The following is a 19,649-nucleotide window of genomic DNA, read 5'->3' on the forward strand; positions in this document are numbered from 1 at the left end:
CGAGGTGATAGAGCAAGACCCTGTCTCAAAAATAAGATTGCTGGGTGTGATGGCTCATGCCTGTAATCCCAGAACTTTGGGAGGCTGAGTCAGGCAGATCACATGAGGTCAGGAGTTCAAGACCAACCTGGCCAACATGGTGAAACCCTATCTCTACTAGAAATACAAAAAATTAGCCAGGCGTGGCGGTGCATGCCTGTAATCCCAGCTACTCCAGAGGCTGAGGCAGGAGAATCACTTGAACCTAGGAGGTGGAGGTTGCAGAGAGCTGTGATCATGCCACTGCACTCCAGCCTGGGCAACAGAGTGAGACTCCATCTAAAAAAAATTTTTTTTTAAATTTAAAAAATAAGATTTTAAAAATGCAAAATAAGGAATGTAATAGAATATAAATGCAAAAGCAAAATAAAGAAAAGAATCCATTAAAGAAAAAAAAAGACTAATTCATCTGCACTGAGTAACTAACAGAGGAAAAGAAAAGAAATCATGAAACATTCAGGGAGCATTGAAGAAGTAATGATCGATCTCTTAAAAGGAAAAAATAAAGGCAACATTCCATCTCCTAGTCTTAAATATCATTGACTGCATCTCAGCCACATCACAATATTGCAGATCTGTGCCTTTTTCTCTCTCATCAGCTGTCGGTGCCTTTCTTGCATGGAAAGCAAAGGATCAATATGTAAATTGATACACAAATTAGTTATATCAAGTTTGGTATTATTAAGCCATATTACATGCTGCAACGTTTAAGTTTTCAGAAAATTCAGTGATCGATCTAGAATGACAATTACATACCTTCAATTTTATTCACTGAAAGATCCAACTTCTGTAGGTGAACATATCCACAGAGAATGCTAACATCAATTAAATTACAACCCTGAGAAAATAAAAGGTAAAAGACTTTTATGTTGCTTTATCAGGTTACTACTCAGCCTTCTTGCAATAACTGTTGATGGAAAGAAATCCAGAATTTCTTTCACAAGTATAGAAGAAGTGAGAGAACAAAATCTGAAGCCTGCTACTAATAGGATCTCAAAACAGATGCCATTAAAAAAAAAAAAAAAGGCCCTTCCTTTGAAGAAAATAATAGCTTAGTAATATTAGTGTTGTTAGCAAAAACAAATACAACATAAAAGGCCAATTTAAAGCAGTGTTCACGGAGACCGTTAGAACAGAGTCTTTTTTTTTTCTTTTAATAAATCACACAATAGCAATAAAGACAAGGCCTTTATCTAGTAGAAGAAAAGAAAAAAAAAGTCTAGAATTTAAATGAAGTTTTAAAGAGAATTCACAGCTCATCAGGAGATCATTAATAACAATACTACCTACACTTTCACCGGGTTCATTTTCAAAGCTCTTTCACAATAATCACATCTGATGAAACACAGCTGTGAAATCTGTAGGGCAGCTTACCCCCAATTTAGAGGTGAAGGGTGTGAGGTACAGAGAGGTATGTTAATAGCCTGAAATCACACAGCAAGTTAGTGATAGAGAAGCAGTATCTAAGTCTCGAATCCTTGTCCAAAATTCTTTTCAGGAAATCTTGATTCTAGTCAACTTCAAGTGAGGTTGAGGGGAATTCGGTTGAGTGGAACAAAGACTCCTATGACTGTTTTATGTCGTGATGTCAGAGTCAGAAAAAAAGCAAACCAATGAAGAGTCATTATAAGCAGGTTCTCACATAGAATAATGGTGACTGCTTAATAAAGGCCACTAGAACAGTAATAATAAATAAACACTTACTGAATATTTACTATGTATAAGGCATTGTGCTTGGCATGATGAGAAATACAATGATGGAAAAGAGCTATATTGTGCCCTTGAGAAACTTATGACTTTGGTAGAAGAGAAGATATGTACACAAGTAATAAGAGAAAGTAAAAAAATAACACGTAACGTAAGTAAGACATAAAGGAAAAAAAGAAAATCACCAAACCAGGCAACTCTAAGAAAGTGTATTCAGTAAGACAGGTTATTAAGTCAAAGTAATTCAACGTGTAATATCTCAAATGTAAGGAGGTCAGTGGCAAAATAAATTAAGCTTCAGTCCATCCAGCTGAAATAAGATTTAAAGGATTGCTTTTTGGGGTAGATCAATTTAAGGCATAGCAGTACCTACATAAGTAGAATATTGATTGAAAGGGGCTTGTGTGGGGATGCATTGGCTGCTGGAATTATATACCACATTCCAGCATCGAACATAGTGCAATGCATACAGGGTGCTCCCTATATGTTATTGCCTGACTGGCTGAGTCATCCATAAAATGTTATAAAGTGAAAATAGAAAAAGATTACTGTTTTAATATGCTGACCTTGAAGGACATGCCCACGGAACTAGCAAAGGTGAAAACAGCTTAACATTTCTTGCGTAGCTTACTCATTCAAATCCAAGATAGAATAGGCTTACAGTGAACTATATATACCCTTTCGCCAAATCATGGTGCCATGGTAAAATTTCAATGCGCGTTTTTTTTTCTCATAGGTACCTAAATTTACTCTGTGGATCTCCAATGAATACTTAATGCTTTATAATATAAGGAGGCAAAACGACTTAAATTGTTTTCCTAGGACTACAGAGAAACAAAATGAGGAAAGAAGCAAGTATTCCCAGTAGTTTGCTCTTACAGCCTCTCTTCTGATAAAATTGAAGCCAAGATTTTGTGCTACTCTATGACGAGTACTGAAATCTTAAAAACTGATGAATAATAATAGATTTTTTCCTTTAATGATAGGTATCTTTTGGAAAGTAAGATATAGCTCAAAGCCTCTTATTTCTTGACATACTTAGTGGGGAAAGTCAATATCAAAATACTTTGTTCCCTCGGATTCAGATATAAAGTTTATTGCTTCTTCCACTGATCAGAGAGAAAATTCTTAGAGTCTTTGATTGGTTTTACAGAATCAAATTCAACCTCCTGGAAAGAAAGCATTGATTACTATAATATAGACTACTTAAGATGAAAGAAATAGAGCGTGAAGAGAATGAAAACTAAGAAATTTGGGGGGCTGATTACTGGATTGGTCAGAGCTCTTTGGAGTCTAATATTTACATAAATATCTCTTATCAACAGTCTCCGTCAAATGCGAGGCTCCAAGATTTTCTGCCATCACAAAAGCTATGAGTACTGAAGAAAATGAATATGGTCTAGCCAGTGTCAAGCTGTAGCCAGCCAATGGAGATTTTGTCATACTCACTGACAAAGTCAGATTGAGGTAGACTTGCTCAGTCCCAGAGCCTGAGCGCCCCAAGTGATGGAGTGCTTCGGCCACGGCCTCCTCTCTCAGGACCCCGTCAAATTCCTCCTGTAAAACACCCAGAAAGGTAGACAAAGAAAAGACTCTCATTAGGAAAGAAACAATCTATCTTGTCATATCCAGCACTTATTTAGTATATTTTATACCCAGGAGCTGAGCCCTCCAAAATTTACCAAGCCCCCAAAAAATTCTGTGTTGATAACATATACGTATTACATATAATTAAATAACTATCTGCCAAATCAATGTTTTCATCGGCACTGGTTTTTTCAGGTGGTCACTTGCATTAGGTATTCAAAGTTGAGTGAACACTGTAGCAGTAGAAACAGTAGTGTCAGTGGTGGTATTGAGTGGTTCTCTATTCCAGACACTGCACTAACAGCTCTCAGTGGATGAACTCATTGAATCCTTTGGACAACACTGAGATAGGTACTCTTATCTCCACTTTACAGACGGAAGAATTAGGGTTTGGAGGTTAACTTGCCTGAAACTAAACAGATAGTACGTGACAGAGCTGGAATGAAAATCCCAATCTGTCCAGTCCCAGGGCAATTCTCTAAAACTGCCCTAACCACTGCATTTGACTGCTTACCCACACCCTAAAGGATGGTTACATCAAATTAAGGCAATTATTTTTCTAAATCTGGTATTCTTGCTGGAGAAAACAGGTCCTTCAGTTCACTTCCTATTATTCAATGTTGCTAGATTTATAAAATGTACAAGATTATTAAAAAGGTGATGATCATTTTCATAAGAAGGTTGGCCCTTGGTCTATAGACATCACATGGACCAATGGCACCCTGACATGCCCTTCCTCCAACAATGACAGACAAAAGAGATAACAGGTAGGTCAGTATCATGTTTGTGCTGCTTTCAGCTCCATAATGACCAACGCATTGACACTGACATCAACATGAGGACACAAAACATAGTGATCACATCAGTCACACGGACATAACTAACCATGACTAGCATATAGACTACAATGGCAAAATACCCTTTTTCTAAGTCCTCTATATGAATTCAGGAATCAACAGTGCTGCTCCGGCTGTAGGTACTGATGACATACGCATGTAGGCTTGTGCTATTATAAAGAGTTTCTTTCCCAGCAAGTTTCCACTGATTCAGGGAAGTAAATACCACCAACAGGGAGGTAGCACATGGCTTCAGAATTGGGCAGGCATGGCTTGAACCCCAGCCCTGCCATTTTGGATGTGTGGCTTTGGGGAGGTAAAGTTTTCACTGAGCCTCATAGTTTTCAGCTATAAATAGGAAATGTTATTACCTTTGAAGAGGTTCGGGACATGTTGCTCTAAAATATGCCACATTGGCATATTGATTATTTTGAGCTGAAGGCACTTGAAAAACAGCAAACGCAGGGAAAGGCTCTCTCTGAACTCCCTTTATCTGCCAAAGGCAGATCCTCCAAAAGAAACTCAGTTGTCCTCAATTCCTCCCCGCTGGTGGTTTCATCAAACATGGAAGAATGACTTTTACCCACTCAGGAGAGGAGACCAGAAGTCAATGTCACACTCAGACGGACTTTGTCACAAACTCTCGTACCTCATGTCTGTTTTTCTAAGACACAATTCATTCCCTAAAAAATATTTACTCTCCCCTAAGTGACCTGCATTCCTTCTCCCCTTCTCCTATTGAGATGGTGTATAACATCTCAAATCTCACTGTTTTTTGATTATTCACTTTTATTTTTTCCTGCAATGTCCCCCACAAACATTACAAATTTATTAAAACTTAATACATGTATAATACCTTTTCTCCTGTTAATCCACCTGTTGTCAGTTTATTTTATAGACCCAGCTATAAAAGCCAGGAGAGTAGAGGGAAAGTCATTCCTTCCCTGCACCTTCTTTTAATATATTTGGAGAAAGGAAAAAAATGGATATAAAACTCACAGCACAGTATATGCAACACAGTGTTCCCAATAGATGACGATTTTTGTTACTACCAATTTATGAAGTCAGAAATTCCGCATCTTAATGTTTCACTCATCTGTGCCACTCAGCCTGTTCACAAAATGGGCAAAACACATTTACTTTTCTAAATGAAGTTCTAATTTATTACACAAGGCCGGGAAGGAATGTTGCCTTCCCTCCTGACTTTCCACCGAGCCCTCTGAAGTTCATTCATTTCCTGAAAATATGAAGACACTGCATCTTCACTTCTAGCAGGTGGATGCTTATTTTTCAACGTAGCCACTGACATGGAGATAAGCAACACTGTCACCATTTTTCCTTGGGTAAGGCAGCACTCTGCACAGTAACCTCCTCACACCTCCTGAGGTTCCTGACATTTGGCAGTATCATGTCTTCTCCTTCTGATCTTTGGTCATTTTCAAGCTCCTGTCATTACATTGAGTGGCTTCAGAATCCCTATGGATGGCCATCCAACACCCTATTCCCAGCACATGCACACACGCACAATTCCTTACTGCCTCAGCTCCAGAGTGCTTACTCTCACGGCCATGCCCTGGACCTAGTCATCATGCTAAACTGCTCCACCCTGGAAACCTCAGACCCCAGTGTTCCACTCTAATCCCACAACTGCTTATCCTTCAACCTATCTAGCACCTGTTGAACTTGTTCACTGACCACAACAAAATCTCCAGTTTGTTCACAAATAGACACCTTTCTCAGAGTCCATCTGTTCCCATCTAACTATACTCCCTTCCCTACTGGGTAGCCCATGGGCAATTTCCTTTTTCTTTTTTTTTTTTTAGACATGGTCTCGCCCTGTCACCTGGGCTGAAATGTAGTGTTGTGATCTCAGCTCAAAGCCTCAACCTCCCAGGCTCAAGCCATCCTCCCACCTCAGCCTCCAAAATAGATGGGTCTACAGGCATGTGCCACCATGCCAGGATTATTTTCATCATTTTTTTTTTTTTATAGAGGCAGGGTTTCACCATGTTGCCCAGACTGATCTCAAACTCCTGGGCTCAAACGATCAGCCCACTTCCACCTCCCAAAGTGCTGGGACTACAGGCATGAGCCACCACACCTGGCCCCATAGGCAATTTCAATTTCTATCTTCAAATCTCTGATCCTTGTCCCCTGGTTACAACTACCCCATCCATACACAAATCAGAATCAAGTTCACAATCAACTGCTGCATTGAGGCAGGACTGTGTCATGTTCATCATTCATCAGGGGAAAAAAAATCTCTATAGAATACCCAGCACATGCCAGCCACTATGCTTGGCTCAATGGATAAGACATAGTGAATCAGTGAACAGATATGGTGCCTGTTGATAAGGGATTTACAGTTCAGTCTGGGAGACAGACAAGTATGCAAACAATTTTTGGATTTGATAAATAATATAATAGAGATAAGCAGTGTCTGCTGACTATGAGCAGGGCCCCCATTGTATGTCAGTACCAGGGTGGAGTAAGAGGTTAGCAAAATCTTCCTAGGAGAGAGCAATTCAATTGAGACCCAAACTGTGAGTTACTCTGGCCAAAGGGAAGATAAGGCTGAAGAGTGAGCCAAGAAATAGTATTACAGGCAAAAGGGGCAGCATGTACAAAATCCCAAAGGCAAAAGCAAGCATGGCCTATTGAGAGAACGATGAAGGTTCAGGATGGCTGAAGCCTAAGTGTGAAGGAGGCAAACAGTGGCTCGCACATGGTGAGTGCTCAAATATGGGTTGAATGAATGAATGCACCTCTTCTGCCCCCTAGCTGCTGAGTGGGGTGGAGAAGACCCCACAACCCTGCATCCTGGAGTCCCTGTAAAGCTGACTTTCAGCCAGGCCTCTTTGCTATGAAACAGTCTCCCGTTCTTCATCAGCCCCTTTTCAACTCCCCTTCTTAACTAACCCAGCTCTCCATCACTCTCAAGCTGTGCAGTGCCTCAACTCCTTTGCCCTCTTCTCCACTAATGCCCTTCTCTTCTACTTCTGAGACAAAGTGGAAGCTCTCAGATGTTAAGCCTCTCAGCTTCCTAGGAGCACCTGTCCTAATGCTTCTCACTCAGGTCTTAGAGGAAGACTGTGCCTTCTCTCTACTCAGGGTCCCACCCCCTTCTCTTTCCTCAGGGACCATTTTTGCCCCCTTTTGTCTGTGTTTTGAACCCACCACTCTCTACTGTTCCCACTCCAGCTATACAAATGTGTCAGACTTTTCTGTCCTACAGAGGCTCTCTTCAGTTCTGCAGGTTCCTTTAGCTATAAACTAGAGTTTCCTTTAATAACCAATCTTCTCTAGAGTTGTTTGTTTTTTACGCCTTAGTTCTCCTTTCCTCACCTCCCAACTAGTCTTCAACTTCACTTAGCCTCCTATTCACCCACCTCATAAAAACCACATGGGCCAATGTCTCCAATGACCCTCAAACAGGCAAAATGAAGGAGCACTTTTTAGACCTCTTCCCACTTAACCTATTTGTAGCGTAACACATTCCCATCTTCTTCTTCTTCTTCTTCTTCTTCTTTTTTTTTCTTTTTCTTTTGAGATGAGGTATTTCTCTGTCACCCAGACTGGAATGCAGTGGCATGATCATAGCTCACTGCAGCCTCGAACTCCTGGGTTCAAGTGATCCTTTTGCCTCAGCCTCCCAAGTAGCTGGGACTAGAGGTGCATACCACTATGATCCATTGGCTAATTTTTAAAAAAATCTTTTATAGAGATGGGGTCTCACTATGTTATCCAGTCTGGTCTCAAACTCTGGCCTCAAGCTATCCTCCTGCCTCTGGCTCCCAAAGTGTCAGGATTTCAGGCATGAGCCACTGCACCCGGTCATCATGTTCTTGAGACTCTTGGCTTCCCTATCATACAGGTCTTCTTTCTCCTCCTACTTCTACCAGTCCTTCCCAGTTTTCTTCCCTGCTTCTTCATCTGCCTACTGCTTAAATATCCTTAGTATCTGTACCTTTATGGTTCTATTTGTGGCCTTTTCCCTCCTATTCCTTCCGGGATGATTTCCCAGAATCTAGTGGTGATGATTCCCATGTCTCCTACTCTGAGATCCCTGCCCTGATTTCCAGTCATATGGTTCATATATCCAACTCCTTAACAAATAGCTCCATCTGTCCCTGATTCATATGATAGACAACAGCCTTATTATTAGCCCAGACCATGCCATAGGCCTAACAGTCATCCTAGACTTCTAATATTTAGTTTGTAACTGAACCATCTTAAATACTTTGAATATGTTTTATCTTTAGTTTCCATTCCCACTGCCACTGCCTTAATCCAAGCTCTTCTCACTCCCCGCTGGATTTTGCTAGAGTCTTCTCACTGATCTCCTTGCCTCCAGTATTACCATCCTCCAATCTAATACCACCTCGCCAACAGAGCAGTTCCCCACTGTGTAGGGACCCAAGTGCATGCTCCTACAGTATCACAGTGCCCTCCACAATCTCACCCCTACCTAGGAGGCTTCTTCTGTTCTCACCTGTAACTCATCACTAGGAAAAGCTGCCACCTGCCTGCCCACACACCACCTCTCCACCCAGGCAAGAGTCTCCTTCCCCTGAAGTCTTCAATGTCCCTGCAACACAGGTGTCAGTTGTACTCATCTCTGTATGACATACTACAGGTATACTGAATTGCTATTATTTACTCACATTCTTATGTCGCTTTGAGAGCAGGGACCCTGTACGTCTTCAATCATATTCTCATCTTTTTCTACCATTACTGTTATTATTTATTGCAGCCATGATTTTTTGAGAGTCTATTCTGTATGAGACACTACAGTAAGAACTTTAAATATAGAGTTTCTTATTAAATTTGATGTTCATAACTATCCCAGGAGTAGGTATTATTACACATATTAAGGGACTGAAAAGAAGTGTTTTTCATGCATCAATTTTTGGGCCCAGAAACTTCTGCTGTGTACAGTCAAAGAGTGCTTTCTGCATAGCAATCATTCAGTAAATGCTTGTTCAATGAAGGCTAAATTAATCAAATCACTTAATGGGCTGTAGTTAGCAGATAAAAACATGTAAGTTACTATTTGTATTATTAACTGTATCAAAATATATTATGATAAGCATTTAACATATAGGATCTCATTTAATTCTCACAACTGTTTAAGTATTATTATAATTCCCACATTAACAATGAGAGAGGTTAAGTAACTTGCTCAAGATCTCACAACTAACAAAAGGCTAAATCAAGCCTCAAACACAAATCTTTGATTCCAACGGCAGTGTTTTGAACAGGCGGTCCATACTGCCTCGCTTACTTCATAAGGGCTTCCGAGGTTTAAGGCATATTGTATTAAAGGCACTCAATAATCGTTGTGACCATCATAGCATTGCAAAGGTGCTAAGCTGGGAATAAGCTGGGAATAACAGGCTAAGAAGGGAATAATAAATCACTGAACATGAATTTCCAAATATTTCTTTTTAAAACTTTGTTTCAGTTTATTTAGCATATTAATATGTATTCAATACTATGAAAAGCCAAAATAGAATAAAAACACAAAATTAATATTTAGAATGGAAATGGAAGAAATAATGAACCTGTTCCACACGTGTCTTACAAGCCAAAAAGGAATATCTAGTTCATGTCAACTCCTTCTATGGTTTGTTAATGGCATACTGAAGACAGATTAACAATGGTGCTAATGAACCCCACAGCCAAAGAGCTACGTGTTAATTAGAATAACAAAATATACTGGTGGTTCATTTGTGAATTCCTCTGGGGGGGAAGCTGGTGGAAACCATACAAACATCTCAAAGTTGCAAAAACACTGCTAGAGTTTTGCAATAGTCACTGTTAAAGATAGAAAGTAAATCAACAAAAGACAAAAGAAGTAATAATGAACAGAATAATTAATAGCTTTCTATGGTCAACTTTAAGCATAACTAATGGGAACTAGCTCATGTAGAAGGAAGTAAAAAGAGAGGAAAGACAAAATGGAGGATGAGGATGGGGGAAAAAAAAACAACAGGCCAAACGTTGAAAGTGAACAGAAGGACATTACAAAGGAAGGGGAACCCAAGTGGTTAACAGAAGAATCAGAGTAACAGAAGACACTGCAGGTTAGAAAGGGGAGAATAAGGAGAAATAGGACAAATGAGGAAAGGAGTTTGTGAAAGGGAACAGGCATAATACAGAAATATGTTTGGCCTCAAAGAGAAAAGGTGACTATGAATAGATGCAAAGATGCAAAGAGGGGAAACCAGAAGAATGTCACAGAATGAGAGCACTGAAAATATCCTAGGCTGGGCACAGTGGCTCATGCCTGTAACACCAGCACTTAGGGAGGCTGAGGTGGCCAGATTGCTTGAGCCCAGGAGATTACGACCAGCCTGGGCAATATGGTGAGACCCCCGTCTCTACAAAAAATACAAGAATTAGCCAGGCGCTCTGATGTACACCTGTAGTCCCTGCTACTCAGGAGGCTGAGGCAGGAGGATTACTTGAGCCTAGGAGGTTGAGACCGCAGTGAGTCATGACTGCACCACTGTATTCCAGTCTGGGTGACAGAGTAAGACCCTGTGAAAGAAAGAGAAGAGGAGAGAAGAGGAGAGGAAAGGAGAGGATGGGAGGGGAGGGGAGGGGGGGAGGGAAGAGAGGGAAGGAGAGGGGTGGGGGGAAGAAAGGCAGGAAGGAGAGAGTGGAGGGGAGGGAGGGAGGAAGGGAAGGAGGGAGGGAAGAAAGAAAGAAGGAAAGAAAGAGAAAGAAAGAAAAAAGAAAGAGAAGGAAGGAAAAGAAAGAAAGAGAGAGAGAAAGAGAGAGGAAGGAAGGAAGGAAGGAAGGAAGAGGGAGGGAGGGGAAGACAGAAAGGAAGGAAGGGAGGAAGGAAGGAAGAAAAAAGGAAGAAAGAAAAAGAGGGAGGGAGGGGAAGGAAGGAAGAGAAAGAGGGAGAGAGGGGAAGGCAGGAAGGAAGGGAGAGAGGAAGGTAGGAAAAAAGAAAGAAAGAAAGAGAGAGAGGGAGGGAGGAAGGAAAAAAGGAAGGAAGGAAGGAAGGAAAAGAGGGAAGGAGGGGAAAGCAGGAAGGCAAGAAGGGAGAAAGGAAGGTACGGAGGGAGGGAGGGAGGGAGGGAGGGAGGAGGGGGGAGGAAGGAAGGAAGGAAGGAAAAGAGGGAAGGAGGGGAAAGCAGGAAGGCAAGAAGGGAGAAAGGAAGGTACGGAGGGAGGGAGGGAGGGAGGGAGGAAGGAAGGAAGGAAGGAGGAAGGAAGGAAGGAAGGAAGGAAGGAGGGAGAAGAAAAGAAAGAAAGAAGAAAAGAAAATATTCTATTTCTCTACATGATATTTACTTCTGAAAAGAATTTCATGCAATTTATACTGTGAAGGAAAAGGAAAGGGGAGAGAAAAGCTAAAGAAAACTTTGAAATTAAGAAAAACTATTGACTCTAAGTTTCCTGGCAGCCAAGACAAAGAGAAGAACCTAACAGTGTATTGAAAGGAAGCAAATTAGGCCGGGTGCGGTGGCTCATGCCTGTAATCCCAGCACTTTGGGAGGCCAAGGTGGGCGGATCGCGAGGTCAGGAGATTGAGACCATCCTGGCTAACATGGTGAAACCCCGTCTCTACTAAAAATACAAAAAAAAAAAAAAAATTAGCTGGGCGTGGTGGCCCACACCTGCAGTCCCAGCTACTCAGGGGGCTGATGCAGGAGAATCGCTTGAACCCAGGAGGTGGAGCTTGCAATGAGCGGAGATCGCGCCACTGCACTCCAGCCTGGTGACAGAATGAGACTGCATCTCAAAAAACAAATAAATAAAATAGAAAGGAAGCAAATTAAATTACGCGTTTGAAAGAAAGCAATTTATTAGAAGCCAAGAGAAAAAAGGGATGTGATGAGAAGTGAAAAAGGACAAGAAGGCAGCAGTGGACTAAGAAAGGAAAAGGACGACAATAAGCGTAAGAAAGAAGAGGAATTGTGTGGTGGTCAGAAGAGGTATTGTAGAAAGGAGGGAATCGAATCAGCAGTCATGTGAAACGTGAAGCCCTCACCCCAGTCAATACAGGTGGGATGATGGGAACATTCCCCACATCCTAAAATACTCCCACAACGAGCTGTTTGAACATTCTAGGGCTCTTTTCTGGTGTGTGTGCATGTTGCTTGTATAAGGCATATGCCCCTGACAGAAGTAATGTATTCAACTTTTAAGTCACTTAGTCTTTGAAGAAGCACTTTCAAAAGAGGATTATTATTATTATTTTTCCTGGAGGGAGGCTGACGGGACTAAAACTGAGGAAGAGTGTGGAAGTATGTCATAGCCATGGGCAACAGGTGCTGGCAATGTCAGAGATGAACTCTGCCTATTCACAAGACTGTCAAAGTATAATTTTGAAAAAGCTAAAGCCATAATTCCCAGACAATTATCTAGACACTCTTTCAAAGTGACGCTGTGTTAACTTGACTCATAAGAAATCAAATGTGTTAATGAAAAAAGAAAGGAGATATTTAGAACTATTTCAGGCAGGGGGTGAGAAAGTGGGGTAACAGACAGGGGAAGAAAAGAAGGGGAAGAGGCGTTCCTGCAGGCGAGAGAGGCTGAGAAGGTGTGGGAAGCTTCGGGCTGGTGGGGGTGCATCGGGAAGCTGCCGCTGAAGTAGGAGGGCCCGACGGCTGGACGAGGAAGCCAGGGAGTGAGGGGTAGCGGGGAAGACACACCTCCAAATTCAGCATTTCGGACTCTGAGGACTCCTCGGATCCCGCCTCGCCCTCGCTCTGGTCTTCGTCTCCGTCCGCGTCCAGCTCCTGATAGGGGTGCATGAGCTGCTGGAGCAGGTAGGAGGAGGCTATGTTAGACCTGCCTTTCTTCTTCTGCCCCATGGGAAAAGAAGACCAGCAAGGCTGACGCTCTTTTTCTGAACGAAACTGTAACGATCGGGCTCCACTTTGGGATCTGCCCAAGCCTCTCAGGAGAGAGGCAGCTCTGGTCCTCAGGAGGGTCCTCTTGGTGGTCGCCATCTTGTTTAGGGGGGTTGCCTAGGAGACTGACCCCCCGGCAAGGGGAACCGCAGGGGATTCTGGGGCCTGTAGTCTCCTCCGCGCGTGCTCGCCTACTGCAGGCGGGGCAGTGGGAGCTCCACTTGACTTTTCTTTTTCTCAACCTCTTCTGTTATTTTTCTCTCTTTGGTCCGTTCTGTTCGCTTATCTTTCTTGTTTTCACCTCTTTTCGCTATACCCCCTTTCTTTGTCTCCAGTTGTTTCCTCCCTACCCTGAGAACCCTCTTAGAGTTTTGTCATCCCACGCTAGGATCGCAGGTGCGCCACGGTTCCCGCTTCATTCCCAAAGGGCTCTTTCCGCAGAGTTGTACTTTGGAAGTGTCTAATGTCTCTAAAGCTGACTGTAGGAAAGCTAGTACCATTGAAATTTATGCAGAGCGCGATGCTAGGAGATGAGGGTGCATACAAGTGAAATAGAAGGCATGGTTCCTGTCCTTATGATTTAATTGCAGATAATAAAGAGAAACTACCGGACGACGCCTGAGAGCTAATTTCCAATTAATTTACATTCCCCACCCCCACCCCCCAATGATAAGCCTTGTCCTTGGGGAGAAAAACTGGCAGTGGTCTAACAATCCAAACAGAGAGAGAAAAAACTGCTGTCAAATTGACACTGTATCTGAAAGCGTCTGAAAAGCTATTAGCATCCCATAAATAATTATATTAGTCAAGTGACCTGCATTGGCAATTATTTTAATATTGTTGCATAGGCTCTCTTTGCAGTTAAAAAAAATACTCTTTCAAGATAACAAAGCGTGATTTTATGCTAGTGTGATTTTATGTGACCCAAATCCCATAGCCTTAAGCTCCACAAAGTCGACACTCTATAGAAAAGCAGAATGAAAATTATAGTAACTATTATTGCCATAGTGATGACAATAGAGATCCTTGCAGGGAAGTAACCCTCATCTTCCTGGCCTTACAGGGCCTTTTCTGCACGCTTCAGTGACAGCAGTTGCAAATACAAAATGATCCTGTCAATGGCTGTCAGGGGAGAAGGAGAAAAAATCCTTATGGACACCATCCATTGACTATTATCTTTCTCAGTGCTTGAGGGGCCGTTAAAACTGACATAAAGCTTTCAGAATTACCTTCCTTCATTATCTTGCTAGTCATAAATGTAAAGGCCATAAGCAAAGTATCTCTTTCTGCCAGGCTCATCTTGCTTTTTGCTTATTTCTTTTTCCAATAAGTAGAGATTCCTCCAAGGGAATTTTCCCCACCCTAACCCTCGTAGGGCTTGGCTTTGGCTAAGTAACATAGGGAAGAATCAGGCAGAAAGTGTAAAAATGCAAATCTCGATCGTTTTTCTTTTTTTCAGTAACTTAATCAGCGTTTCTAGTGAGTTTCACCAATGTCGGTCTATTGAGGACAGTGTCTGAAGGCAGTCAAAGAATAATTTTCAAAAAATTAAAAAGAGCATTCTTATATAAAAAATAGAATGAAGCACATGTGAAAGATTCTATTTGACTCACTAATTAATGAAGAAATCAGGAAGATAGTAATTAGGTATTCAGAGTCTGTGAGAAAACATATTCTGAAATAAGTTTGCCAAGTTATAGACAAAACTGATTAATGTCCCACAGGGCAATCAAACTATAACCTTTGAGGTCATATGGTCTAAGAATTCTGCCTCCTTTGATCTTCACATCTACCCTCTGTCTATCCTCATTAGACAGATGAGACCACTGAGCCTCAGAGAAGTTAAATAACTCAGAGAGGTCAAAAGCCAAGTGGTGGTACTTAAGTCCAGACCTAGAATGACCAACTCCACAGTCCACCTTCAACTACCACTTTTGCGTGTGAAAAAAAATGTGAGTCAAGATAAAGCTACGCAATAAGAGGTCTCAGAAGAAAAAATACATCAGTCAAGGTTTTTTAAGTATTAATGAAAGAATTCATTCAGAGAAAAACCTTTTCATATAGAACCATAAAATATAAAAACCAGAATGAAACTACAAGTCCATCTTATCCCAATTCTTTTTACAGAAGAAATTAATAGCCTTCAGGGGCTAATGACTTGCCCCAAATTGCCAGGCTTGTAAGCCCCAGAGCAGGAATTAGAGTCTAGACCTCTTGTTGCTCAGTTTTTGCTCATGCTAGTTCACCAAACTGCTCACTAGGCTGGACTTTTACTAATAGAATCCCTACTTTGGGATTCTGGGCATCGAATTACAAGGCATTGTATCCATAAAACAAGTTATTTTATCAGGCAGAGAAGACAGAATTAGAGGGAGAGGAGGTGAGAGGAGGAACTATTTACTCTAAACTCTTCTCATTAGTACAAAAACATCAATAATCACTTCCATTTATTCATTGCTTACTGTAAACCAGGCCTGTTCTAAATGCTATATGCATATCTCGTTTAATTATTCCAACGACCCTCTGAAATAGGATTGACATCCCTATTTTCAAAGGAGAAGAAAGAGGCCCAAAGATGGTAAGCAATTGCCCAGTTACAAAATTTGTGTCTAAAGTGGCATATCAACTCAGGTCTTCCTGGATCCAAAGCCCCTAAAATTAACCATTAATACTCTTCTTTCTCCAAAAGTATGAATTAGTTGCTCAGTAACTTATCATAAGGCATAGAGAACCTGGCCATGGTGAGACTCTAAAAATGGGAGAGAGAGTGAGAATGGGGTGCGTGTGTGCGTGCGTGCGTGTGTGTGTGTGTGTTGGAGCAGGCAGGAAGACCTCAGGTTTCTCGGACCAGGGAATTAAGTGAGGTGGGCAAAGACAGTGGGATATGATTGTTCTGGAGAGCAGGGTCTTTTGTGATAGCACTGGATCCTTGCCACCTTGGGTGAGAGGAAGGAGAAAGTAGAAGAGTGACATGATGATACTCAAGAGTGCATTTTTTGAGAGGGCATCCAGGATAGGCTGTCCTGGAGGGAGAACCAAAGGGGTAAAGAGCTTACGTTGGAAAGAGGGTGCTGACTCCAGCTTCAACTTCATGATATCTTTGCGTTGGTGTTATTATTAACTCTTACTTACCTCAAACTCTTCTGTGTGCAACTGAGTTGTTCCCCCAGTCTGGAGCCAGCACCTAACCTCATTCAGAATGGAAAGAAGAGGCCAGGTGCACCTTCTGTTGCCTATATTTGGAAAGAATGCCTTTCTAGGAGTGTGGACCTTGGGCAAGGCAAAGAATGTGCGTCCCCTTCCCCTGTACATACTTACACCCCTTTTGTGCAAGGACAAACAGTGCTTCTCAGACAAGTTGAGATGGCAACACTTCAAACTCATGGTAATTTTTTATGGAACACTGTAATTTTTACAGAACACCTTGAAATGAAGAGAGAAGATAGACAATAGAAGGCACCATTAGTATTAACATAATAATAACAATTAAAACACAACCACATTCATATTTATGAGTAATTGCTAAATGCCAACTAAGTGCTTTACATATATAAACTCACTTAATCCCTAGAGATTAATATTATTATTCCCGTATTATAGATGAGGAAGGATAGGCATAGAAAGGTCATGTAACCTTCAATCCACTGTGTCAAATAGTGACAAAACTAGGACTCCGATACGAAGTCTGGTTTCCCAGCCTACATCCTTAATTAAAACGCTGTGCTTCCACTCAACTGCTTCAGTAAAACTTTATGGAGGAGAACCTTAAATTTGAGATAATTTGATGAATTAACTTATTATCCTTTGATGGTTTCTTATCCCTGTCTAGGAAGAAGAAAGCTTGTTATCTCATAAAAGCCTAGTGGGTATATAGACATTAAGCAAACGATTACACTAATAATCATGTCGTTTTATTTGTCATAAGGGCTAAGGAGGGAAAATATAGGAGCCATGAGAATTTCACCTGGAGCCTTGACCCAGTATGGTGGAGAGGGGCCCTTTAAAATGTTAGACAAACACTTTGAGCCTCATGATTATAAAGTTGAGAAAAGCCAACAACGGATGAGGAATGCAGGTGTTACCTTTGCAGAAATCAGCTACATTCAGAATATAATTGTCACAAGTAATTGCGCTAATAAGATCCGATAAAGTCTAGGCAGAATTCGACTGAGCCAAATAATATCCATCCTAGCAGATTATCAAAGACGCTTTGGAGGTAGGTTGCCCCAATAATAGAAAACCCAGATCGGATACTGGTGTTGAGATCAAAGATAAAAATTGCAGTCCAAGAAAAGATAATCCTAAAAGCTCAGAGACCAAGGCAAAAAAAAGTTAAGCCAATGAAGAATTGTTGCAAAGGAATTGCAAGCATCATGTTGTGAATAAAATCTGAACACAGGACTAGATAAGGATTACTGAGAATTTCTAGGTTGGATTATCTTAGCAGACACAAAACTGGATATCATCAGGGAAGTCACAAAGACTTAAAATCAAAATGATTAAAATGATGACCAGAAGGGACTGTGTGAAATCTTTTGGGGATGAAGATATGAGGACTTGAGAATGTTACACTAGGACAGTCGGGAGATCAAAGAAGACCAGGAGAAATTCAGGAAGAAATTTATGAGTAATTGCTAAGGTCTGACTCTAAATGAGTCCTGTTGGCCCCTCTGAATGCTAGCTTGTATCTTTTTAATTCTTTGGAGCCTTCAGAGTCTAGGCACTCCTGTGATTACAGGAGGTGGTAAAAGGAAGAAGTGCTTGAGAGACAAGTTTTAATAACTAAAGCGTCCCAGTGGCGCTGAATAATAAAAACAGAAAGAAGAGCAAATAGAAGACAGACACATGAAAGGTTCGAGAAATCCTGCCAGAGCACTTACACTTCAAAAATAGCAACACAGTTCATCTAGTTAAGAACAAGTGTGGAACAGTGCTGCTTTATGGAAAAGCAAATCATGCAGGCTTTGATATAAAGCACAGGTAACACCCAAGTCACCATTATCACCGACTGGTTATACAATCTATAAGGCCCTACTACACAGAGAGGACTGTTTCAGGCACTGGGGATACAGAAAAAGTTAAAGTCCTGGTCTCTTTATTCAAGGGATTTGCATTACGGTTGGAGCAGCAGGACACCTACACCAAACATATAAGTTAAAAGTATACAAGAGGAGATAGGTTCCACCTGATTGGTCTGGAGTTATGTTACAGGTCTTCAGGGAGGGACTGAATTGGAGGCAGCAGTGGCCATCACTTTCCCCTTACCACTGCTGGCAGATGGGGCTCACTCCTGGACTCAGATAATGCAATGCTCGAGCCAGTCCAGGGGAGTTAAGAGAAAAATCTCACTTGGGGTCAAATCTGTCCCAAGACAGCGTTGCTCAGGAGCTTTAGGGAAGAGGTAAGAATTGAGCGAGACCCTGAAAGAGGAGAAGGAAGTGGGCATTCTGGGAAGGGGAAGCAGTAGAGATAAAGGGGAGGAGGCTTGCTGGGCTGTGCTGCAGGAAGTCTCTGAGAAGTAATTATTAATAATATAGAAATAAACTCTGCTCACAGCAAGTCGGAAGAAGGACGAGGGTACTGCCTTCCTGTAAGAAAAGGGACATGAGTGAGGAAAAGGAGGAAATCGTGTCAAATGTCTAAGCAGAATCTAGAGATGAGAGTTAAAACAAAGGAAGAAAAGATGGGCACAGCTAGAGGTTCTGACAGCAGTGAGGAGAAGGCAGGAGCCTTATAACTCCTGGTCTTAGGTGACGTCTATTACACACAGATGATGCTCTCCCATGAGGTTAATAGGAGACTCTGTTGCCTGTGATCTACTGTACCTTTTAGGCACCTTATAGAACTTTTATTTATACCTTGTATCCAAACTTCCTCAGTTACTTCTCTCCCACAAGGGTGTTTCTCTTTCTTGCTGAAGGTCTCCTGCACATAGTGGTATGCTTTATAAACATGTATAACTGCTCACAAACTCATCTTTATGGTGATTATGCCAAATGCATCTGCCACTTCGTTCCTCCTAAGTGAAATGACATCCCTGCAGATGAGTGTTTGGAATGAAATGATCAGGATGCTTGTCTCAGAGAGGAGTGCCTAGACTCTGCAGCCTCCAAAGAATTAAAAAGACACAAACTAGCATTCAGAGGGGCTAACAGGACTCATTTAGAGTCAGGCCTGAGATCTAATCCAAACTAGCCCGAATGCCTACCTTCCAAGGTTACAAGAAAAGTTAAAGGAGATGAGTATAAAGTTGGCTGATTCAGCATGCTAGATTGCGAAGACAGCTACCAATTCTTCCCATCCCTGCATGCACAACCCTTGCAAGGTGACTTTTGTAGCTCTCCAATTAAGAAGTGGAATCTATTTCTCTACCCCTTGAATCTGGGCTTGACCATGAAACTTGCTTTGGCCAAAAACCAGTTAGCAAATGTGGTACAAATGCTTGGCCATTGGCTACTTGTTCTTGTTGCTCTTGGGAATGCTGTGACCACCCTGTGAAGAAGCTTAGGCTAGCCTGTGGGATAACAAGAGATGCTGGGGCCAGTTTCCCTTGTGGGCCTGGCCAACTGTATCCCATTGCCAGACATGAGAATGAAGCTAGCCCAGA

The 19,649-nt window shown here is 41.7% G+C and overlaps 1 protein-coding gene across 1 annotated transcript in view; it reads right to left on the minus strand.

Annotated features, from left to right (window-relative positions):
* The window catches only part of LRGUK (leucine rich repeats and guanylate kinase domain containing), a 129,785-nt gene extending 116,574 nt beyond the window's left edge, over window positions 1-13,211 (minus strand). Inside the window, exons 1-3 of the mRNA XM_010357735.2 lie at window positions 12,842-13,211; window positions 3,196-3,303; window positions 796-877 (exon numbers count right to left, since the gene is read on the minus strand). Of these exons, the coding sequence (XP_010356037.2) occupies window positions 796-877; window positions 3,196-3,303; window positions 12,842-13,141 (490 nt within the window). The 5' untranslated portion in view covers window positions 13,142-13,211. The remainder of the gene's footprint in view (window positions 1-795; window positions 878-3,195; window positions 3,304-12,841) is intronic.
* Between the last annotated feature and the right edge of the window lie 6,438 nt (window positions 13,212-19,649).

Source organism: Rhinopithecus roxellana, chromosome 6 (assembly GCF_007565055.1).
Source record: "Rhinopithecus roxellana isolate Shanxi Qingling chromosome 6, ASM756505v1, whole genome shotgun sequence".
Lineage (NCBI taxonomy): Eukaryota > Metazoa > Chordata > Mammalia > Primates > Cercopithecidae > Rhinopithecus > Rhinopithecus roxellana.